The following is a 25,232-nucleotide window of genomic DNA, read 5'->3' on the forward strand; positions in this document are numbered from 1 at the left end:
TATTCCTGATGAAGAATGTGCTTCCTTTCTTAATGGTGTTTTTTCACAAAACTTCACTTCCGTTGCACACTGCCCGTCACCACAACTGGGATACTTTGATTACCCTGCAATGTTGCCGCTAACAACGGATTATGATGATGTAAAAAATGCTTTAACATTGTTAAATGCATATTCAGCCCCAGGTTGTGATTTAATTACTACCACGTTCTTGGTGGCACAGTTTGTTAATCTTCTGTCTTTCTATCCATGATTTTACAGCAGTCCCTAACCGAAGGTTCTCTGCCATCACACTAGAAGATTGGTAAGGTAGTTCCATTTCATAAGTCTGGTAACAAGCATTTGCCACTTAACTATCGTCCAATTTCGCTTACTAGTATTCCGTGCAAAATTCTTGAGCTCAATTTGTATTCACGTCTAGCCAACTTCCTCGAGACGCATTCTTTTTTACATCATCCCAAGATAGCTTTCGTAAATCATATTTTTGTGAAACAGAACTGGCATTATTTACGCACAAATGAAACGTTATTCTCGATCGTACATCACAGGCAGATTGTAGATTTTTAGATTTCTGCAAAACTTTCAATAAAGCATATATCAAACTTCTCCTGCTTAAATTCCGGTCATTTATTCTAGATTCACAACTCTTAACCTGGATTGAATGTTTTTTAACTAACGGTTCCCAATTCGTCAGCGTAACCACAAAGAATCTGAGCTGAGTGCTGTGTGCTCTGGTGTGCCGCAAGGCTCAGTTCTTGGTACGCTCCTCTTCTTCATCTACATTAATGATCTACCCTCTAATATTACTAGCAACATTCAACTCTTTGCTGACGACTGCGTGATCTTCCGAGAAATAACATGCACTAACGACTCACATATTCTTCCGTCAGATCCTTATGCGATTTCAGAATGGTGTAACAATTGGTTGACGGAATTAAAGCCGAATAAATGTAAACTCATGCACGTAACGAGGTCTCCCACTACACCACCTGTGTACTACCTAGGTGATAACCCGTTAGAAAATGTACCCTCTTTCAAATACCTTGGAGGGCACATCACAACTAACCTAACCTGAAACGTTCATATGACCTATGTAATAAGCAACGACAACCGCATGCTTGGGTACCTTACGCCACAACTTTTCAACAGATCTTCCACACTAAAATTACTTGTACACAAAACCCTAATTCGCACATAACTAGAATACGCAGCAGCAATATGAGATCCCTTTCATGTCGATTTAATACAGTCACTAGAAATGCTTCAGAACAACTCGGCTCGTTTCATTACATGTATACAATCGCACCGCAAGCATATCATCCATGAAAACAGGCTTTAGTCTACCATCTCTTGCATCGCGGCGCAAACTTTTCCGCTTATGTCTTTTTCACAAGCTCTACCACCATGCGTAATTACATCACAAATTCATAACTCATCCTCATCACATTTCACAACGTCGGGATCACGCCTTCAAAGTCGGCATGTCTTTCTGTAGAACTAACTTCTTTTCGCAGTCGTTCATGCCACGTACAACGAAGGAATGGAATGGCTTTGCAAACCCGACAGCAACCATTCGAGCTTTCAACCTTTCTAAGAACGCAATGGTTAACATTGTATGACCAGAAACATGCTGACTGTATAACTATTGTTCTCTTTTTTGTTCTTGCGTTGTGATGTAATTTTACTGTCTCTCCCTACCCAATCCCCTCTGTAATGTCTATTGAACTTGAGGGTAAATAAATATATAAATAAATAAATTAATTAATTAATTGATATGTGAGGTTTAACGTCCCAAAACCACCATATGATTATGAGAGACACCGTACTGGAGGGCTCCGGAAATTTCGACCACCTGGGGTTTTTTAACGTGCACCCAAATCTGAGCACACGGGCCTACAACATTTCCGGCTCCATCAGAATTGCAGCCGCCACAGCCAGTATTCGATCCCGCGACCTGCGGGTTAGCAGCCGAGTACCTTAACCACTAGAACACCGTGGTGGGGCAATAAATAAATAAATTAGGTCGGAATCACTGAAGGCTCCGAGAAAGCCATCAGCATACTCTGAGGCCATATAAGGATGTTCTACAGGTGCTCGAGAAAGTGAGTCGGCATCTTCGTGCTTGCGACCAGATCTATGCACAATCGCGATGCCAAACTCTTGCAAGCGAACTACACCGAGCGAGATGACCAGACGGATCGCGGAGATAGGACAGCCAACCCAACGAACGGTGATCGATCACCACTTAGAAAGGACGACCGTAGAGGTAAGGTTGAAACTTTTGCCGTTGCCCACGCTACTGCGAGGCATTCCGTTTCTGAAGTAGAGTAGATGGCCTCGGCTCGAGAGAGAGTACGACTGGCGTAAGCTACGACATGTTCAACACCGTTGTGCCGTTGTACAAGGACAGCGCCAAGTCCAATGTTGCTGGCATCTGTGTGAACTTCGGTATCAGCGTCCCCATCAAAATGCGCAAGAACAGGTGCTGCTTGCATTCACTGCCATGACTCTGCGTAGGCTGCTTCTTGTCCTGTAGTCCGGGCAAACGGTACATCATCTCGGGTGAGTCGCATAAGCGGTTCAGCTATCGTCGATAAGTTCGTAATGAATTGACGATAATAAGCTTTTTTGTCTGACGGAACAGGCCGGTGGCGACTGCTGCAGTTTTGTCTGCGTCAGGCCGAACTCCGTCCACACTCGCTACATGTCCCAGAAACTTCAGCTCATCGTAGCCGAAATCGCACTTCTGGGGTTTTAGCATGAGTGCGGCTGAACGAATAGCTTCCAGAACCATTCTTATACGCTTCAGTTGTTCTTCTAAACTCTCATCGAAGATGACCACACCGTCATGATATACAAGACAGCTTTGCCACTTCGAGCCAGCGAGGACTACCATCCACTGGAATGTTGCTGGAGTCAAACAGAGGCCGAAAGGAAGAACTCGTAATTCATAAAGCCCGTCGGGAGTTACAAACGCTGTCTTCTCTTGGTCTCGCTCTTCGACCTCTACATGCCGATAGCCGCTCTTCGAATCAATTGATGAAAAATACTGCGCGTGTCGCAGCCTGTCAAGAAAATCATCAACCCGTAGAAGCGGGTAAACGTCTTTCTTGGTGATCCTATTGAGCTTCCTGTGGTCAATGCAGAATCGCAGCGTTCCGTTTTTTTCTTCTTTACAAGAACGGCTGGCGAGGACCACGGGCTGCTGGGCGGTTGTATCGCACCGTCGTCGAGCATCTCCTTTACCTGCGTCTGTATAGCCTCGCGTTCTTTAGCCGAAGCACGGTAAGGGTGCTGGCGGATTGGGTGAACATCATCGTTGTCAATAATTCGGGGCTTTGTGAGGGGTGTTTGACCGACTCTAGATGAATAGGCGAAGCAAGATTGAAATTCCTTCAACGGGGTATGAAGTATGGCCTTCTTCCAGTCCGAAAGCTTCGAATCGACGTCGACGTGGTCCAGAAAATTGTCTTCATCAAATATTTTCTCGGATACGAAGCACTCGGTGGCATTCACTACATGGTCTCCGAAGGCCACGATGGTGCCGCAGAAAATATTTCAGTGCTCGAAGTTAAAGTTTGTGATGGGCATCTGTGACCAACTGTCATGCACACGCAGTATTATTCGCACTGCACACACACACACACACCTTCAAGCAGCAAAGGGGATACGTTGCTCTCAGCGACCACGTCATCGTCTTGGAGGTCTTCACAGGTGACTTCTACAAAAGCAGTCGCTCTGGGAGGCAGCGTCACGCTTTTGTCGGCAACACACAGCGCACTTCTACGATGGCTATCGGTGCCTTATTGGTTGCACGTTGCGTCGGAAAAGTCACCATTTGCTCACGGAGATCTATGATTGCACCGTTCTCCCGAGGGAGGCCTATACCAAGGATTATCTGACGAGAACAGTCACGTAGTACGAGGCAGGTGACCACAAACGTTGACTCGAATATTTCCACTGTTCCGGTAGAGCACCCCAATGAAGTAACAACGTGGCCTCCAGCAGTGTGAATACGCGTCCAATTCCAAGGTGTCATCACTTTCTCAAGACTGGTAGCCAATTTTCAGCTCATAATAATACAATCTGTACCTGTGTCCACCAACGCACTGACCTGAAAACTGTCTATCAACACGGGATATCTCGAGCGAGGCTCGGTCATTCAGTTCCGACGCACAATCACGTTTTTTTTCGCACTCCACTCAGACGTCAATTTATTGTCTGCAGTGTTTTGTCCAAGTGTCGATTGGAGGTCTTCCCCACTTCGAGTCCCAGCGACCTCGCCCCCGAAGGTCACTGCCTTGAGTTTTCCCGACGAGGGCTCGGAGAGCGTCCCCGTGCCGTCGTACCGAAACGTGGCAAAATTGCTGCGGGTCGCCATGGAAATGGTGACCGTGATTAATGCCAGGAGAAATGTAGACGTTGCTCCGTGAGGTAGTCCTCAATTTTTCATGGCCTCTGACAAACTAGAGGACGAGGCGAATGAATTGAGAAACCGCGCAGTCCAAGTTGTCGATACGAGCATTCCCGGTAGATGTGACTGGCTTCACCGCAATGGAAGCAGAGGGGTCTTCTATCCGACGTACGCCAAATAGCGGACTTCTGCGTAGAAGCACGGTGACCGTTGATGTCCAAACCAGCGGGTGATGATTGAGTAGCAACTAACGACATCGTCTGGATCAGGACTCTAGGGCTTTATACCGGCATGAAAGTGCGCCAGGCTTTCGCAAGTCTGTGGTTCCCAACACCAGTGGACGCAGGAAGTGGTTCTAGATTGGTAGCCATCGTTGGACAGCGACGGCTGTGAAGCACATGCTGGACCTCGTCCCGAATAACACTGGCAATGCTGCTCACCTCCGGCTGTCTCGCCCCATGTACATTTCGCCGTTTCCTCGCGAACGACGGAGCGAACGATTTCGCGAATCCATTCAATGCTGTTGTCTCCTAAAGTGGCAGAAAATTCAGGAGATGATGCATCATTCACTTGCCGGTCGAATAGGACAGACTGTTGATAAAGTGCCTCCATCTTAGTGGCTTCGGTCCGAAACTCCGCTACACTATTCGAAGGACTCCACACTAGACCAGCAAAAAGCTGCTCCTTCGCGCCTCGCATCAGATAGCGCAGCTTTGTTAGAGCAAAGCTCCTTAAGGCGTGGGTCTCTCCATCCCTTGTATGTATATAGTAGTACGTAAGCACCGGTGGCACATACCCGCTCTAGAGCGGGTATGTGCCACAGGGGATGTGCGATGGGAGATGGTGGTACTTGGAGTGTTCACTAGATGGACGCATGGACGGACGGACAGACATACTAGCAGACGAACGGATGGATGGATAGACGCACGGACGTACGGATGAATGGAAGCACGAACAGACAGACAGACAGAAACACAGGCGGATGAACGGACTCACGGACAGGTCAGGCACATGGACAGGCGGATGGACACATGGATGGACGCACGGATGGTCGCGGGGATGGACAGAAGCATGGACGGTCTGATGGACGCTTTACCCCACTTATCTTCATTACCTCCGTGGATATGCTATGATTTTTTTTCTTCGGATATTGCTGGATCTGCTCGCCTGAAAAGCCGCGTCATGTCCTCCACGTACATGGTGGTGGTCTCATAAGGCTCCACGTACATGGCGGCGGTCTCATAAGCACGTTCGCGGCGGTCGGGGCTCCAGTAAGTTTCTAAGAAGCGGTGCTGGAACTTGTTCTAGGGTGTCAAGACATCACCTCTGTTTAGGAACCATGTTCGGGCGCCGTCTTTTAGGCAGGTGTAGACGTTGAGGAGTGTAGACGTTGCGACATGTTCGAACTCGCTCAACCAGTCGTCCACATCCTCAAACAGTTCTCCAGGAAAGGGACCAGCCATCAGCGGGTTCCACACAGTGCAATAGATCAGAGTACAAGACGTGGAGTTTCCAAGGCGCCTTGAGATGAAGTCATAGTCACTGTGTGGATAAGCTGTCCGGCTGTCTCTGTTGGTAGGCCACTGGTGGCTTGCTCTGTAAACTGTCGTGTTCACGTGCACGGCGCTTGTGTTCCGGCCCTTGGGCGGACTCTTGTGCATGAGGTACATCGTGAGTCATCGTACCCAGCAGCTCCATCAATCCAGTCACGCTCAAGGTAAACTTGTGTTGTACTGCTCGTTGAGCTAGGCCAAGAAGCATCTCAGTCCAAACTTCTTCGTCCTGTTCCACACAGAACCACACGAAACCATGCGACAATATTTAGAGTTGAACTATAAATGTCAGCCATTTAAGGGGCGAAGTTTCTTAAAGCGACACCCGTTCGTCCCTCGTCGTAGTACGTAACATGTCTTACGCTTTGACCTGCTAGGTGGTGCCGGTGGGAGATTTCTCCTGTACGTTGTTGAAGAATAAAAAAATCGCAGCGTGCGTGTTACCTAAAAGCCAAATTCTCCCGTCTCTCATCTCCCATTAGCAGCCATTGGCATGTACATTCAGCACTATCTGACAAGAAAGGGTTGCTACGTTATACTCGCTGGGCGTAACCTCCTTGGTTTCAGAAAGGTCTAGCGAGCGTTGGGCCGCAATACCATGAATACAGTGAACTGGTATATACCATGAACTCGAGGTGGTTAAAGGTGGGAAGTAGACACGAAGCGCAAGCCGTAAGAAAGTGTGCGTGTGCCTCCTCTCGTTCAGTCCTTGGAATGTCTGCTGGATGACGATGCTTCTATATGAGGAATGTATCATGAAAAGATGCGAGATGGTAGTATTTGGAGTGTTGAATAGGTGGACAAACAGACACACAGACAGGTGCATAGACGGATGCACGGATGGCTGCACGGACGGATGGACGCATGGGCGGACGCAGGAGCGGATGCATGGACAAACTCCGGGATGGACGTACAGATGGACGTGCGGATGCACGAACAGATGCACACACGGACGGGCGGATGGACGCACAGGCGGCCACACAGACGCATGTATGGACGGACGGCAGCAAGAACGAATGGACGGACGGATGCTTCGCCCCAATCTCTATGATTCACTCCGTGAATATGCTGCCATTTTTTTATTGTACAGCAATGCACAGAAGAAATCACCCACTGGCACCACCTTGGAGGTCAAAATGTAAGACTGGTTACACACTACTATTACGACTAAGAGGGACGAACGGGTGCCGCTATTAGGAGCTTCGCCCCTAAAAAAATGGCAGCGTATCCACGAGTGAATGATGGAGAGTGGGGCGAAGCATGCGCCCAACTCTCCATCCGTCCATGCGTCCTCCATCCGTCCATGCGTCCTCCATCCGTCCATGCGTCCGTCTGTGTGACCGTCTATGCGTCTGTTCGTGCGCCCGTCCCTGCGTTCGTTCATGCATCCGCCCCTGCGTCCGTTCATGCGTCCATCCATGCATCTGTCTGTGTGTCCGTTCGTCCATCTATTCAACACTCCAAGTCCCACCATCTCGCATCTTTTTATGATATATTCCCCATATAGAAGCACCGTCATTCAGTGGACATTCCAAGGACTAAACGAGAGGTGGCACACGCACACTTTCTTACGGCTTGCGCTTCGGGTCTACTTCCCACCTTCAACCAACTTGAGTTCATGGTATATACTAGTTCACTGTATTTATGGCACTGCGGCCCAATGCTCGCTAAACCTTTCTAAAACCAAAAAGGTTACGCCCAGCGAGTATAACGTAGATATATTTTCCTGTCAGATAGTGCTCAATGTACATGCCAGTGGCTGCTAATGTGAAATGAGAGACAGGAGGATTCAGCTTTTAATTTCTTACGGCTTGCGCTTCGTATCTGCTTCCCCCCTTTAACCACCTCGAATTCATTCATGGTATATACTAGTTCATTCTATTCATGGCCGTGCGGCTCAACACTCGCTATACCTTTCTAAAACTAAGTAGGTTACACCCAGCTAGTATGATGTAGCAACCCTTTCTTGTCCGATAGTGCTCAATGTACATGCCAATGGCTGCTAATGGGGATGGCAGCGTGCGCGTTAACTAAAAGCCGAATTCTCCTGTCTCCCATTCCCCCTTAGCAGCCATTGGCATGTAGATTGAGCACTATTTTTATTGTTAAACAACGCACAGAAGAAATCTCTCACTGGCACCACCTTGGAGGTGAAATGTTATACCTATTTCGGGTATGTGCCACTGGTGGTTACGTACTACGAGGGACGCCGAAGCCACGCCATAAGGAGCTTCGCCCCTAAAACGGTATACCGATGAGCTACGTCGCGTTTAGATGCAAGTCGCGTGTCACCACTTAGTTTTGTTTGTTGGCCCACATCGCAGCCTTCAGCGCTTAAGGCTTTCACAACGTTTATGTCGTCTCACAAAGTCGTTTTGTGTGCCCACATCACAGCCCTCAGTGCTTATAACGGAAGTTACGTGCGGACGTCGCTATAATTTTACCCACAATGCCGATGTAGGCCTACCTGTGTTTACAAATATAGAATGAGTCTATATTTTATATCACTCTGCAATCATTTCGCAAAAGTTTACAGAATATACCAGTGCAAGTCGCGACATTGAAGGAAGCTTGAAAACATTCACACATTTTATCTTGTGTCAGGGAGATATCTCCACGATAAACAAAGAGTGCACAGTGCCTCGTTTATGCTCAAGGCATAACGGGCTGAAACGAGCCGGTCTGGACCCAAAGCTTTCGGGGCCAGATTCAGTACGGGCCGTATTTAAAAAAACTGGGCCAGGGCATGAAGTTTCCGGGCCGGGCCGGGATCGGGCCGGAAAAATCGGCCCGTACAGTGCTCTACTACGATGGCCGCGACAGACTAGCCTACACGCCAAAGGCGCGTTACACTAGAGCGACACGACATCGATTTTGGTCTGCAGACTGTCTATGAAAGCGTTTTTTTTTCTTGTCGTCGTAATATTTACACTGAAACAACACAATCAGTCTGCCGATGATCTCTGGAAGACTCCATCCACGCCTTGTCATGCTTATAGACTTTCATTGGCCAATTCTCTAGTCCCACTGGAGGCACACGCAGTGACTTTCACTTACCCGATGAACTTCAAAGATGATTGATCACCACCTGCTGCTCCTTTTCAGTCGTCCTCCCTGTGTTGTCATTGTCTCTCTGTGGTTATGCGGCACTGCCTCCGCCCTTCAACACTACGTTGAGGAACGGCGGTTGAGACAGACGAAGATGAAGTGAAGAATCAACTTCCGTGAGGTGCTCAAAATGACCATTAAGATTCATGCAGGGCCTCCTTATCTCCCGCTCCGTCGTCAAAAGGACCGACGCGGGCAATTTTTCGCTCGATGTCTGATCTCCCGATGACCTACCGACAACAAGTCAGCCGATGCGTTTTACTGGTGACTTTGGTCTGCCATCACGTTGTCGTTGCTGGCCTAGTGTGACCAGAATATTGCCGGCGGGAGGCTATAGTAGGCCGATGATCTGCGTCTGCCTCGCGTCTGCGATGGTGTCGCTCTAGTGAGCGTCGTCGATTTACACGTCCCGGACGGCCCCGGACGCCGGTGCCGCATTCGTTTTTCTCGGGGACCAACTGAAAGCTCCTCCCACTGATCCGGGATCACTCGGACGCATGTTCGTTTTTTGCCTGCCTGGCGGCCTGCGGGCGGCCCGGGACCGCCCGAACAATTTCTTTCGGGCAGCTGACAGACGACAGCGCGGTGCGCATGCTGTGCGGCCATCTTAAGGTAGACACGGGAAATTTTTAATGCGCTACTCTCTCTTTGGCTTTCTGTTCGCTTCTCGCATATTTCTAGATTTCGCATTGTTAGCGCACCAAGTTATTGTCATCGGTATTCTAAGCCACGTCGAGCATGTACGTACTCCCGAAGGTCGGGCAAACACGCGCTATACTCGCTAGAAAAAACAACGGTGGAACGACCGCGCTGGTCTACGATACGCACGCGCTCGAGTAGTTCACTTACAGTAAGTTGCATCACAACAGAAATAGGTATAATACACTACCTAACTGCTGTTTAAGTTGGCATTGGGTCGGCAATCTGGCATGTGTTTCAGCTATGGAGGGAGCAGACGGCGTAGCCTGGCATAGCAGACGCCACAGCTGATGCAGTCAGCATCAAGCGCGCAGATGGCCCGAGGCCGCTCGGGCTGGCTCGGGACTTTTAGATCGCGTGCATGTGACGTAACCACCTGTGAGCCGAGGAGCCCACGGGCCGTCCGCGAGTGATCCGGGACTTGGTAAATCGATGAAGCTCACTGTAAGACGCCTTAAAAAGCTTCGCCCTAAAGCGTCATAGTACACACTAAAACATGATCGTTGTGGTGAGTAGTGAAATGCAGCATATTATTCAAGCTTAAAGGGTGCCATAAGTATTATAAGCAACATTAGTACAATAAAAATTCAAAAACAGGCTGTGTAATCTTGAGCGTAAGTTTTGGCACGTGGACTTGTCATGTTGGCACGGCTGAAAGAAGGCAAGCTCACGTGCCCAAACGCCAACTCGATCATACACACCCTGTTTTTATTCGAAATCTTCTATCAACACCTTCCTGCAGTTTACTTTTTCCAATAACAAAGAAAGTGACAAAAGAAAGAAGTGTGCATTCAAGGGCTTGTATTCTTCGTTACACACAATTTTTAGAAGTAACAGACAATGATACGAAGATAAGGATAGGAGATATTATTAGAAGTAATTGTAATGTAAACGTGAAGAAAGAAAAGTGCTCATGAAGATAACTTGCCACAGGTAGGATCCGAACCTGCAACCTTCGAATAACGCGTTCGATGCTCTAACGCTAAGCTATGGTGGAGGTCATCCTTTCGTCCACTTTGATTGGACGTGTATGTTCAAAGAAACTTGGGAGCGTCCGTCAGTGCCTTCTGTGGCCATTTCGGCGCTTGTGAAACACACTTTTGGCCTGTTGACGTCACGTAGCACGTGATCTTGTTGTTGTCTTTAGCCTCCATGGTTACTTTTGTTTATCTCGAGAATTTTTGCACTTCTTAAGTTTATCAATATCTTTCAATCTCAAAACCTTTTGAAACAACTTCTTTCTATATTGCAGCTGTTCATAAATTGAAGGAGTGATGATTGGAATCCCAACGGTTTTTTTTTCGTTTTTTTTCACATAACTGGTAGGAAAGATTCGTCGTACAAGTTCAGTATCTTTTTCCTTAAATCTTAAAAAAGAGCCTAAGCGTGGTTTTCATTCGTAACTTCAGACGAGCGAGCGTCAGGCACGCTCTGATAGAAGATATTCATTTTAAGTACATCTATTCTTTTAAATGTGTAGAATATGTAATATATTTTTTCTGTTTCACTGTTCTTTTAAGAGACAAAAGATTGTTAAATTATTACTGACACCGATATAGGGAACTTGAAATGTTGTATCGTTTGACGCGCTATTAGTAAGCAAATATCTAATATTGCTTCATTCGCGCCGTGGTCTATGTAGCATCTTTTACGAGATTTTCACAACGGTAACTAGGCATAAGTGATGTAAATTTTCTTGCCGCATGCAGCGTTGTCTCACAAAAGCTATGTGTTAGCGCCCCCAGTAGCCAGAACTTGTATCGGGAAAGTTGACAGGCATGCAAGGACACGATCGGTGGATCTGTCCCGTTGCTGTTTCTGTGCACTGTTCAATTTCTGCTCTTTTCTTGGACTATTACACCTACAGCAAACGTTGAATCTCCCAATGACCGTTCCAACATCGCACACAGACTCACAGCCCCAAGGTCCTCACGCACTTCCTCGCGAAAAACTAACGTAGATTCTAAGTCTTTTTGTAATCCAGCATAGCATAATTCACGAATGAGCCAACCTTCCTTTCCAAATCAAACCTCGGGAACCCAATTTTAAAACTGCTGGGAAGGCGGTCGCCGTTTGTAGCACAATCCAGTGTATTCCACGAGGATATGCCCAAAGTGCATCTGGAAAATGCCAAATCAATAGTCGACTCAGAGTTACCTCTTACAAACGTAGCAACGTGCGAGTTCAAGCAGAAAAAAACCATTATCAAGCGTCCACTCCCACAAACGTCCTATACACACATCAGATCCGACGCCCCGAGACACATGGTGCGAATTGAAATCACCACACAGCAATATTTCTTTTCTGCATGAAGCCAACATAATATCGAGGCACCTCGCGTCCCGAACTCCTGCAGGAAAATACACATTTGCAAAAGAAAAAGCCGAGAAGTCTGGCAGTGTCACGTCCAACACCAGAACTTCACAACTCGCACCGATACACCGACACAACATCCCGGCTTTGCGACTAAATTTTGTTGACACCAAGGAAGCCCTACCGCCACCTCCACCCGGCCGATCCAGCCGCACCAATGGACAATTTTTCATGCAAAATCTTTTACCATCAGCAAGCCAGGCCTACCGAATGGCAACCTTGTCGAGAGAAATTGGCGAAGAAACACATTGTGAATCTGTAGTTGCCGACCAAATAAACCGGCAATTTCACTGCAGAACCCTCAGCAAACCTACTTTGATGCCATACCAGCAGAAGAAACCGCCTGATGCAGAACATCGTTTTTCGAGAAATCACCCTTTGAAAGGTTCTCAAAGAAGTCGTTCTTGGACAGGCACTTCTTGAATTTTGGGTTCTGAAGAGACTTTTTAGAAGGGGGAGTTCTGTTACATTTCAAAGTCATTTGAGATTCTGTGTCCGCATCTGTAAAGTCTCCTGAATTATCCGTCACAGGCTCCAACTCAGCCCAAACCACATTTTTAGAAGGTCCCGCTTTCGCAGAGACAGATCGATGAATAACTGTCAGATCCTCCTCCTCTGTCCCCCCGAAATCAACAGAGCCTGCAAATCCCAATTTTGCACAGAAACTGTAGCTCAGCAGAGTCTGCAGGGCGCGCTCCATCACACAAGCAGCACCCCGGTCATCAGATCTGCAATCGCGGCCGTCATGACTCTCTCAGCACAGACGACATCCAGCCTGTAATCTGCATCCCTTCATGCTGCGGCCAAACCACCCACGTTCCGAGCAGTGCAAAGGCTTCGGGGAAAGTGGCTCCACTTTGTAGACCAGTGCCCATGCCCCAACTTCTGTTGGTCTGACTCCTCCCGCAAAAGCCACCACAACCGATTCAGCAGGCGATCCTGTTTTATCAATCGTTCGGGCGCATCGACAGACCGAAACTGCCCCAGCTACAGCAAACAAGTCCAGAATTTCCCGAGGTGCCAGACTCGCATCCACCCCATGGACCATGCCCCTCGCACATGCAAGATGAGCCGGAACAAACGGGCTCACCGGCTGTGTAGCAAACTCAGAGCAATTTAGAAGCCCCCGGACGCAATCATGGTCCGCAGAGCAGCACAGGACACCACCCCGGCCGAACTGGCAGACCCCAGTAATGCTGTGGAAAAGCGACGAGGCCTTCCGAAGCTACATCCGCATCACCTTCGGATTCTTCATCGGAACGGAACCCCCATCCGCAGGAAACAGAGCCACAGGGACGCAGTTATCTCCACCATGCAGCAAGGCATCAAGCGGCCGATGCCTGACCGGCTGCGAGGCCAGCCAAGGAGAGTGCCCTCGACCAGGGGACGAGAAAGACACCAGAACACTCTGACTTGCCTGACCTCCAAAGAGCCACAACAACGTTTCAGCCGAGAGAAACCATCAAGGAACACGAGGAATCAAAAGCAAACCAAATTCCAGCTAAAAAGATCCTGCCGCTCAAGCTTGAGCAGACCACCACCAATGGGTCCTCGTTCTTTCTCCGCTCACCAGCACCAGCTACTGTAGGAACGGTCGACTGCCATCGCGACTCGTTTGTTGAAGAGGATGGAGAGTGTGAGCAACGCTCTATTCGTCGTCGTCGTCATCATCAGCTTAGTTCCACGAGCATGTGGCGTGCAATAACTTCGATGGGAAAAAGAACGAGTATACAGAGATAGAAAGACTGAACGAGGTAGGGAGAAAGAGATAGAAAGGCTGAAGTTGAGAAAAAGGAAGGGAAGGAGTAGAAACAGAAAGGCAAAGATAGAACAAAGCAGTGAGAAATGACTCGATTGATTGATTGATTGATTGATTGATTGATCGGGCTATTGATTGATTGATTGATTGATTGATTGATTGATTGATTGATTGATTGATTGATTGATTGATTGATTGATTGATTGATTGATTGATTGATTGATTGATTCGTAGGCTCTAGCGTCCCAAAGTCACCATATCATTGTAAGGGACGCCACAGTGCAGGGCTCCGGAAATTTCGACCACCTGGGGTTCTTTACCGTGCACCCAAATCTGAGCACATGAGCGTGCAGCATTTTCACCTCCATCAAAAATGCAGCCGCCGCAGCCGGGACTCGATCCCGTAACGTGCGCGTCAGCAGCCGAACCCCTTAGCCCCTATGCCACCGCTGCAGGGCCCATAAAAAATGGAGAAATAAAGGGAACAAAAAGAACGATAGAAGCAGCGAGAACAAGATAAATGGATAGTGAAGCAGAATGAAACAGAGATAAATAATAATGATTGATATGTGGGGTTTAACGTCCCAACACCACTATATGATTATGAGAGACGCCGTAGTGGAGGGCTCCGGAAATTTAGACCACCTGGGGTTCTTTAACGTGCACCCAAATCTGAGTACACGGGCCTACAACATTTCCGCCTCCATCGGAAATGCAGCCGCCGCAGCCGGGATTCGAACCCGCGCCCTGCGGGTCAGCAGCCGAGTACCTTAGCCACTAGACCACCGCGGCAGGGCACAGAAATAAATAGTAAAACAGGCAAAGTAAAGGGACCAAAAAAATAAAGAGAAACAAGGCAAGCTGCTCAGATATACTGTTTTTTTTTTCAGACTTAGCACCACTACTGCAAACGTGCAAATTTTTTTCTTGTTTTTTGGCTTCGTGAATTTTTTTATTTAGAAATATAAAACTTCGCGTTACAGCTCGGTTCATTAACATTTGTTAATACCAGCTCTGTGGTCACAGATGTGCTGTACGCAGCTAGTGTTTATCAGACCAGAAACATTTTTCACTCACTCAGTTGAGCATCGATGACGTACGGAATGATTCCCTTGGGCCACAACTCGTCCTTCTTAGTAACCGCATTGCGCTGCGCCATAGAAAAGACAAGTCGCCACAGCTGCGTTAGCAGTTCAACGAAATAAGAGGAATTCAGGGGCTCGTTTTTTTTATGTGAGACAGAACTTTCAGTATCGGGATACGATAATGCAAGAAGGTGCATGCTCGTCCAAAAGTCTGTACATTACACGTGGTGGAACCGGCAGGAAAGAAATCCGGTAGATCCCACACATTGTGGGGATCGATGTAACGCGAAGCAGCCAGAGGAGCGAATCACACTGTACATAACATGCATGTCATGAGTTACAGTTTAGGGCCTGTCATTTATGTTCGTCATACAGTCACGTCGGGCAATACTGATTTCGGTGTATATCGATTTAGCTAGGAAACTAGACCTAAGTGCACCACGAGCGTGGCATACAAATCACGTCGCACATGGCATGCATGTCACGATTTTCATGTTTCCACCTGCCTTCTATCTTCGTAATGCCGTCACGTCCCGCATTAACCATTTTGGTGCATATCAAGCTAGCTAAACGGCCGTGAGCACGCTATGAGCGTGGCATGCCGTTCGTACTGTAGTTGACATGTCACAATTTTAATGTTAGCATTTGTCCATTATGGTTGCGACATAGTCACGTCATGCAATACTGAACTTGTGTATCAAGCTAGCCAAACAGCCGTGAGCGCACCATGCGCGTGCAATGTATATCATGCTGTGCATCACGCCTAGGTCTCGCCAGTCCATCCTTTGAAAGCGTTTTTTATTGCTATGTCAATTATATGGATACTCTAGGCCGGATTTCACCGCCAGCGTGGACGTCGGCGTCGATGTCATGCACTGTATATGTATATATATATATATATATATATATATATATATATATATATATATATCGACGACATTTTCCTAATCTGGCACCATAGTGAATTGCAACTGCTTTCTTTCATAGCAGATCTTAACAACGCTCATACGGCGATTTCGTTTTCGCACTCGTATTCACCTGTGAACATAAGCTTCCTTGATGTCATGGTCACTCTACGTAACGGGAAGCTGATAACTAATCTTTACAGGAAACCCACGGATAGGCAGCAATATCTTCACTTTAGTAGTAGCCACGTGAAACACAATAAAACTAGTATTCCCTACAGCCAAGCAGTCCGTCTTAAAAGAATATGCTCTGATAGCAGCGAATTTTCCCGCCACTGCGAACAACTTCGGAGCGCGCTCGAAAAACAGAGCTATCCGGCCAGCATAATCACAGACGCCATCAAACGTGCAGAAGAGCTCGACCGTTCAGACCTGCTGAGTACTAACAAAACACCCAAAGATTGTTCGCGGACTAATCTAATTTTGACACATGCGGCCTCAGCTCCAAATGTGAACCATATCTTAAAGAAACATTTGAACATTTTAATACAGAGCGAGCGTCGCAAAGGAATCTTTCCAGAACAACCACGCGTGGTCTACCGACGATCGCGGAACCTTCGTGATTTACTAACCTCATCTAAAACCACCTGTTCACATGAAAGCTGTCATCCCTGCAACAAACCACGTTGCAAAGTGTGCGCGCACATGACGACATCTAAAACAGTTTTAAGTACATCGTCCAGTTTTTCTTGAAAGATAAATGGGAACTACACGTGTGATAGTATCAACGTCATCTATCTTGTCGAGTGTTCAACATGCGGAGCTCAGTACATAGGTCAAACAGAGACAAGTTTCAGAATTCGTTTTAATAATCACCGTGCACATGCCGTAAGCCTCCCTAATCTACCGCTGTCGAAGCACGGCAGTATGCCTGGCCATGGTTTCGACAAAATTAGGGCCACTATTATTCAGTTCGGTTTTAAGTCAGATCACGATAGGGAAGTGAGGGAATCCTTCTTGATCCCCAAATTTAACAACATTAGTTCAGATATCAATGAAAACGTAGGAAAGCTCACCTGCCTCACACTATAACAACGCGACATCTTAGAATAGTAAAATATTTTAGTGTATATTAAAATGTATATTAGTCAACCGTGGTTTCTTTACTTCAGAGCTCTTTTACATGTCCTGCCAACCATACTGTGCCCCGCGTGTCGATGCGCAAGGAAATTTGAAACTTGTATATTCATGCACCCACCGCATGTCTGTCATGTCAACACATGGTTCTGACAGATTACCATTTTTTTACTTTGATTGTCCTAGCTGCTATACCGAGAGTTTATCACGTGAGCCTATAAAAGCGGCTGCATTGTATCATACCTACTTACTCTGACGAAGGCCGTGCCATGGCCGGAACGTTAGTAAATACGATTCCCTTTTCAAATGTGCTATCTGCAAGTTCATTCAATATAGAAAATACCCGGACCTGTCGTGCCTCCCCTTCAAGTTCTTATATATATATATATATATATATATATATATATATATATATATATATATATATATATATATATATATATATGACGTATAAACCGATGGTTGGTAGAAGGAGAGAAGGAAGAAGTCAGAATGAAATAAACATGAGGTATGAGCCAGGCCACGTCGCCCACTCATCATAGCGTCACACGAGTCGACAGGATGAAGACTGGCCGCCACTCATCAGCCTCGAATCATTCACGAATCTACCGGAAATACGCCTCAACTGAATATCGACCACAGAAGAGGTGATCTCAGGCGCATGCAGTTACCGGTATCATGACAGAACCATCGACTGACCTTCCCATCCCCAAGTACACCGGAGCAGCGGACAATGGACCTGTACAGGACTGGTTCGACGTGTTCGAGCTCCACGCTACCGCTGCATCTTGGTCGGAACGGGAGATGGTGACGAACTTCAGCGACTACGTCTCCGGTGAGGCCTTCAAATTCTACCTCACCCACATATTTCAAAACGACGAGTCAAGGGAAAAGATCAGAGAAGAGATGATTACCCGTTTTAACGACTATGACGAGGACTTCCTCATTACCGACCATCTGCACACAACAACCCTCGGCCGTCACAATCCGCGCTCATTTCTCAAGGAACATAGCCTTCCACTACGTTTCTCTTCACGACAGCCGGTGTTTTCAAAGTCGTCGCTCCAGCGAATGACACGAGAGGTTGCTTACCCACCAAATCCACTTTATTCTTCGTCTCGAATACGTTGTCCACCACCCTGGTTTCATTCACGCGGCTCTTTAAGGGCTCCTGACGCTCCCCGTTTGCCTCATAAGGACGCCGTGTTCACGATAGACGAGCTGACGCACCGGGAAATTACCCTGTCAAGCCATGCTCCCTCCACACGGGTTCATGCATTGCCATCCGCTGCATACACACTCGACAGCCGACGCAACACCGAAGGCTCAGACGCATAGAACGTCGCACACTGCAATGTGCAAGAGCCTCTCGTAGTGAACAGGGTAGAAGAAGCTTCTGAGGAACTTTCTACCAACTCTGAAGCATTATCTTCATTGCCCGAACTGCATGACAACAGCCCACAGACTACCAGCTGCCGACTGGGCACCACTTCAAGTTGTCAAGGAAACCAGCGTGATGTTCAAGAAGGGATCACATCGCAATACGTTTCACAGCAGCATCACCAACGCGAGCAAAAGCACGTTCAAGAATCGCAGACACTCCAACGGATACACCGACAAGGACGACGACGCAAAGCAAGCCTCTTACAGCAAATTCAAGACGTGAGGCATCTTCGCATATTGGATCGGCGCCAGAAACGCATTTGGCGCAACAGATCAAGACTGCGCCTACGAAACCACAGAAAACGACGAAAGAGACGAGAAGGCACCATCTGTACAACGCAGAGACCAAGACATCATTCTGATTTCATCACCTGCAACCATCGCACACGCAAACTGGAAGCACACCATCTGTTCCCGCCACGACACACAACTCGACGCATTCAACATCCACTTTAAATGCTACAGGGACTCCCACTCTTGTCCGTTCCTCGCAAGAACTCAACCCATGTCAACACCAGTGCAGATCTCTAGGGTGTGGTTATGCCATCTAGAACGCAACAGTCAGCCTAACCCACCATAACTCTTGCATTAACCGGACTGCTGCACTCCCCACTGAAGTCTTTGAAAGTTTACGGAACTCCCCTCGAGCATAGAACCAATTGTGACTTTTGACATTCGTGACTTTTCAACCTCTCCTTGTTTAATTGTTCTTGTTCATAATTCATGCCTTCTTTCGGGGGAAGGGGGAATCGTGTGACGTATGAAGCGATGGTTGGTAGAAGGAGAGAAGGAAGAAGTGAGAATAGAATAAACATGGGGTATGAGCCAGGCCACGTCGCCCACTTATCATAGCGTCATATATATATATGTATATATATATATATATATATATATATATATATATATATATATATATATATATATATATATATATATGCGACGCTACGAAGAATGGGAGACGTGGCCTGGCTCATACGCCATGTTTATTCCGTTCTGCTTCTTTCTCCTCTACTTCACCTAACCATTTCTGCCTTCTTACGTCACAGGATTCCCCCTCCCCCCGAAAGATGGCACCGGTTACAAGCTACAACAAATTACAGAGAATAAACTAAATAACGGCCAAATTCACAGTTTCACGTCCCGACAGAGTTTCACAATCTCACTAAATCTTCAAGGCCGAGGGAGCTGTCCGGCGATTTTTATGACGACTCTGGTGGACGAGCTTGACTGTTGCGTTCCGGACAGAGTGGGCTACACATGAACACTGACAATACTGCTTGAACTGTTCTGGGGACTGAGCAAGGTTGGAACGCATTGTTGCATCGGCAGCTCGGATGTCGTCGGGGTTGTATTTTTCGTCGTGAATGGTGCAATCCCGGTGCTTCTTGCTTTCGTGCTTTTTGACAGACTGTGACGAAGTGCCTGAGTGTTTGCGGTGTGCAAGCAGTGCTTTTGCGTCTTTCTCGGCGTTTTCTGTGGTGGTGCAGTCGGTGTAATAGCAGGTGCAGGGAATGTTTCTGGTGACTTTTCTTTGTGCGAAAGTGCCTGACATTTTGAATTGGTCTTTGGTTTAGAGATCTTATTTTCCGATGTTCTTTTATTGGTGAGTGCGCTTCCGTTGAAATTTGCGTTCGTCGATCCCCTCGTTGCAGTCGCTCTCGTTGTAGCATGAGTTTATGAACTTGGCTTTGCTTGCTTTCCAGAGGCTGCTCAAGAGATGGCTGTAGTTGCGCCCCTTCTGGAATCGGGCATTCATTTCCTTCGGTGTTTGATGCGTCCTGTAGACAGCTGATGAATGGTGAATTAGTGTCTTGCTTGTCGGGCATAGTTGGCAATGTGTCATCATTCCTAGCATGCTCTTTAGAGGCTTCGGTGACGGGGTTCATTAAGGGCGCTTCCAAAAGACAACTGTGTATGAGGTTTGATGTATCTTGCACTTCTGAATTTGTTCGATTCATGAATTGGTGAGCTCTGCATGTGAGCATCACAAGTGTCATGGCATTACTAGGTTTGAACTGCAGATTTTGGCAAGTTTGCGGTCCCGTAGAAATGACACGAAGCTCTTCAGGGGATTCTTTTTCGCTGTTCACTGCGAGTAGTTCTTGCGTCTGGTAGCGTGGGACGTTCGATGCGTCTAAGCCTTCTGCTTTGCTTCGACTGTCCAGTGTGTGTGCACCGCACGGCGATGAAGGAACATGTCCGGAAAGAGCATGGCCTGACAGGGTATTTTCGTGAAGCGTTAGGTCGTCTACCGAGGTTGCGGCGTCCTTATGAGGCGAATGGTGAGCGATAGGAGCGCTTGGAAAACCACGGGACGAAAACCCAGGTGGTGGACCCCGTATGCGAGACGAAGAGTGCAGGGCATCAGGTGGTTCAGCAACGTCTCGTGTCATATGCTGAAGCGATGACTTCGGAAATGCCGACTTTCGTGTACAAGGAAGACGCGCTTGACGGTTGGGTTTTTCCCAATGTATGCATAGCCTTCTGTAAGTAAACGCATGTGCCACTTCGTCTTGAGGCACTTGTCGATTCGCGCTGGACTTTAGAATGCTTGAGGACTGCTTAGGAAATTGACGATAGTGTGCAGTTGTCTCTAGATGGTTGGCAATGAGTAAGTCTTCGTCATAGTCATTAAAACGGGTAATCATCTCCTCTTTGATTTTTTGCCATGACTCGTCGTTCTCGAATATGTGAATAAGGTAAAATTTAAATGCCTCACCGGTGACGTAGTCGCTGAAGTTCGTAACCATCTCCCGTTCCGACCAAGATGCAGCGGTAGCGTGGAGTTCGAACAGGTTGAACCAGTCCTGCACGGGTCCGTCGTCCGCTGATCCAGTGTACTTGGGGATGTCGAGGTCAGTCGATGGTTCTGTCATGGTGCTGGTCGTTGTCCTCCTAGGCGATGATTCGGTAGTCAGTGTTCGGTCAGGGCGTTTTCTGGGGAACTGCGTAGATGATGAGTGACTGATGAAGGGGCAGGCAGGTCTCCATCCTGTCGACTCGTGTGACGCTATGATGAATGGGAGACGTGGCGGCCTGGCTCATACGCCATGTTTATTCCGTTTTGCTTCTTCCTCCTCTACTACACCTACCCATTTCTGCCTTCTTACGTCACATATATATATATATATTGTCGCGGGTTATAAATGACAGGGGGTTTATTTAAAAACACGGACAGTGGGACTTGTAGAGACGCTCTCAGAGAAGGCCGCTAAGATTGTCGTCTTCTGCACTCTGCTGCGCTGCGCCTCTAGAGCAAATCCGCGTTCTTCGTTGTCGTCGCTATGTCACCGCTAAATGCAGCTATGCACGCGGCATTACCCTCCCGCCAGAGTGAGCGTCATCCCGACGCTCAACAGGTAGAGATGCGGCCATCGAGTGTTTACATCACTGAGAGTAGTAAAGTTTCATGCGGACCACGTGCACTGTCTCAGGCAGATGCTGGCGACGTTTTGAACAGGAGGAGGCGTCGGGCACGACTTCGTACGTCACATCCCTAAGACGACGCAGAACCTTGTAGGGTCCGAAGTATCGGCGTAGAAGTTTCTCTGAGAGGCCTCGTCGTCGTACAGGAAACCAAACCCAGACTCTATCTCCCGGTTGATAAATGACGAATCGATGGCGAAGGTTGTACCGTTGGGCGTCAAGTTGCTGCTGGTTCATTATTCTGACGCGGGCAAGCTGCCTTGCTTCTTCGGCGCACTCAGTGAAGTCTGCGGCGTCTGTCTCTGAATCATTGCAATCGTAAGGCAGCATGGTGTCAAGCATTGTCGTAACTTCTCTGCCATGAATTAGTGCGAACGGCGTCATTTTTGTTGTTTCCTGGCACGCCGTATTATACGCGAATGTGATGTACGGCAATATTCGGTCCCAATTCTTGTGTTCTACGTCGACGTACATGCAAAGCATGTCAGCGATTGTCTTGTTAAGTCTTTCTCTAAGCCCATTAGTTTGTGGGTGGTAAGCTGTCGTCTTCCTATGCGCTGTGCCACTGAGCGTAAGCACAGTGCGCAAAAGCTCCGCTGTAAATGCGGTACCTTTGTCTGTTATGACGACAGCTGGAGCACCATGTCTCAGAACAATGTTCTCAATGAAGAACTGGGCCGCTTCAGCTGCAGTGCCACTCGCGATTGCCTTGGTCTCCACGTATCGGGTGAGGTAGTCCGTCGCCACTATAACCCATTTGTTGCCGCTGTCCTATGTTGGGAATGGGCCCAGCAGATCCATTCCGATTTGAGAAAACGGAGTTTCTGGCACGGGCACAGGATGTAATAGCCCAGCGGGTTTGACAGGTGGTACCTTGCGCCGCTGACAGTCAATGCATGTTCGGACGCAATGTTTAACCTCTGCTGCGATTCTTGGCCAGTAATATTTTTCTTTGATGCGTATCAGTGTCCTTGTGAAACCGAGGTGGCCCGCAGTGGCTTCGTCATGGCAGGCTTGTAAAATTTCGCTGCGGAGAGCTCCAGGAACTACCAGCAGATAGCTTCTACCTGTTGATGAAAAGTTCTTTTAGATGCGGAGCATCTTATACTCGCGCCTTGTAGTGCGCCGTCCGCACCGCTTCTCGAACATTCGACAGCTGACGCGCGCGCATGCGCCGTCGCGCCGTCGCCCACTCTTCCACCATCTGTGCATCCCTTCCTCCTCTGCACACCGCGCGCGCTTCACTCCTCCACCATCTGTGCACCCTTCCTCCTCTACACACCGCGTTCGACATCTACAATTCTCCTGATTATCCAGTGGACGCGCATGTGGCGTCGCGCTTCGAGAACATTCAACAGCTGACAGTGCATGCGCCGTCGTGCTGTATATATACTCAAGGTCGGCGCTGCTCGCTCAGTTGCCGCTCGTCGGTTGGTTTGTACGGCGCGTCGACGTCCAAGGTCGCGGTGAAATGAATTCCAACGAATCCACAAACACAATGATCGGCGTCCCTTCGACCAGCGCCGCCCTTTCGCATACGTGTGTACGTGTTCACTCATTTAACACCCCCTCCTACAACCACGTTAACCAATTTAGCCATTGACCCAAGTAAGTCGCAATTTAACACCCTATTTCACAACCACGTTAACCAATTTAGCCATCGACCCAAGTAAGTCGCACTTTAACACCCCGTTAACCAATTATATGGTCCGCATCCTCCTCAGTGTTCCCCCGAGGGAAGCTGCGGGCAATTTTTTTGTACAGAATTTTGTCCCGTAAACAGAATGACAATAAGTTCTTCGAAAACACTCTTGGTGCATTGGCAGCTCGTCCGTTCAAGAATTCTATAAGCGAGTTGAGCTCCCGATCATTTTGTTGTTGCCGAGAAATGATAGCTGCATCAACAACTCCTAAAAAACCTGGGAAATCATCATCCTCTATAGCCGGTGATTCAATCGGTGACCTTGAAAAACAGTCGACGTCTAAGTGTTGCCTTCCGGACTTGTAAACTACGGCCATGTCGTACTCTTGGAGCCGTAAGCTCCATCGTGCTAAACGTCCAGATGGGTCTTTCATGTTGGTCAACCAACAAAGAGAGTGATGGTCGCTTACGACTTCAAAAGCGCGGCCATATAAGTACGGGCGGAACTTCGCAACTGCCCAAACGACGGCCAGACACTCCTTCTCCGTTGTTGAGTAGTTGGACTCGGCGCGTGTCAACGTTCTGCTGGCGTAGGCAACCACTCTCTCCACACCATCTTGGCATTGGACAAGAACAGCACCTAGGCCCACATTGCTGGCGTCTGTATGGATGGCTGTTGGTGCATTCTCGCCGAAGTGAGCGAGGACAGGTGGAGTTTGTAGACGCTGTCGCAGCTCGTTGAATGAAGCTTCTTGCTCTTCACCCCATACAAATTCGATGTCTTCCCTTGTAAGGCGGGTGAGTGGAGAGGCGATGTGTGCAAAGCCTGCTATAAATCGCCGGTAGTAGGCGCAGAGACCCAGAAAACGCCTGACCGCTTTCTTATCAACAGGCCTTGCGAAATTTGCGATGGCTGCTGTTTTATCTGGGTCAGGCTTCACACCTTCGCGACTGATCACGTGTCCCAGGAACTGCAGTTCTTCGAAGCCGAAGTGGCATTTTTCCGGTTTGAGTGTGAGTCCAGTGGATCGTATGGCTTGAAGGACTGACAGTAGCCGCTTTAGATGCTCTTCAAACGTGGCCGAAAAAACGATCACGTCGTCGAGGTACACAAGGCATGTTTTCCATTTCAGGCCGGGCAGAATGGTATCCATTAGTCTCTGAAACGTGGCTGGGGCTGAGCATAGACCGAAAGGGAGGACTTTGAACTCATAAGGCCCGTCTGGCGTCACGAAGGCGGTCTTTTCTCGGTCGCGCTCATCTACTTCTATTTGCCAGCATCCACTTTTAAGGTCCATTGACGAGAAGTAGCGCACATGCCGTAGCCTGTTCAAAGAGTCATCGATCCGTGGTAATGGATAAACGTCTTTTTTGTAACATGGTTCAGCTTACGATAATCGATGCAGAAACGCAAGCTGCCGTCTTTCTTTTTCACGAGTACCACTGGCGATGCCCAAGGACTTTGTGATGGTTGGATAACGTCATCCTCTAGCATCTTCTTGACTTGGTGCTGGATTACCTCACGTTCTTTCTGAGCGACGCCATATGGGTTCTGTCGGATCGCTCTTGCTGTGTCTTCCGTAATTATACGATGCTTAGTCAGAGGCGTTCGACCCACTCGTGATGTCGATGAGAAGCAGTCCTTGAACTGGTCGAGCAGCTCTATAAGACGGCATCTTTCAGTCGGTGTT

The 25,232-nt window shown here is 48.1% G+C and overlaps 1 protein-coding gene across 1 annotated transcript in view; it reads right to left on the reverse strand.

Annotated features, from left to right (window-relative positions):
- The window catches only part of LOC119163096 (astacin-like metalloprotease toxin 5), a 71,092-nt gene that overhangs the window by 12,972 nt on the left and 32,888 nt on the right, over nucleotides 1–25,232 (reverse strand). The window contains exon 3 of the mRNA XM_037415029.2: nucleotides 14,981–15,053. Within this exon, the coding sequence (XP_037270926.2) occupies nucleotides 14,981–15,053 (73 nt within the window). The remainder of the gene's footprint in view (nucleotides 1–14,980; nucleotides 15,054–25,232) is intronic.

This window comes from Rhipicephalus microplus, chromosome 9, assembly GCF_043290135.1.
Source record: "Rhipicephalus microplus isolate Deutch F79 chromosome 9, USDA_Rmic, whole genome shotgun sequence".
NCBI lineage: Eukaryota > Metazoa > Arthropoda > Arachnida > Ixodida > Ixodidae > Rhipicephalus > Rhipicephalus microplus.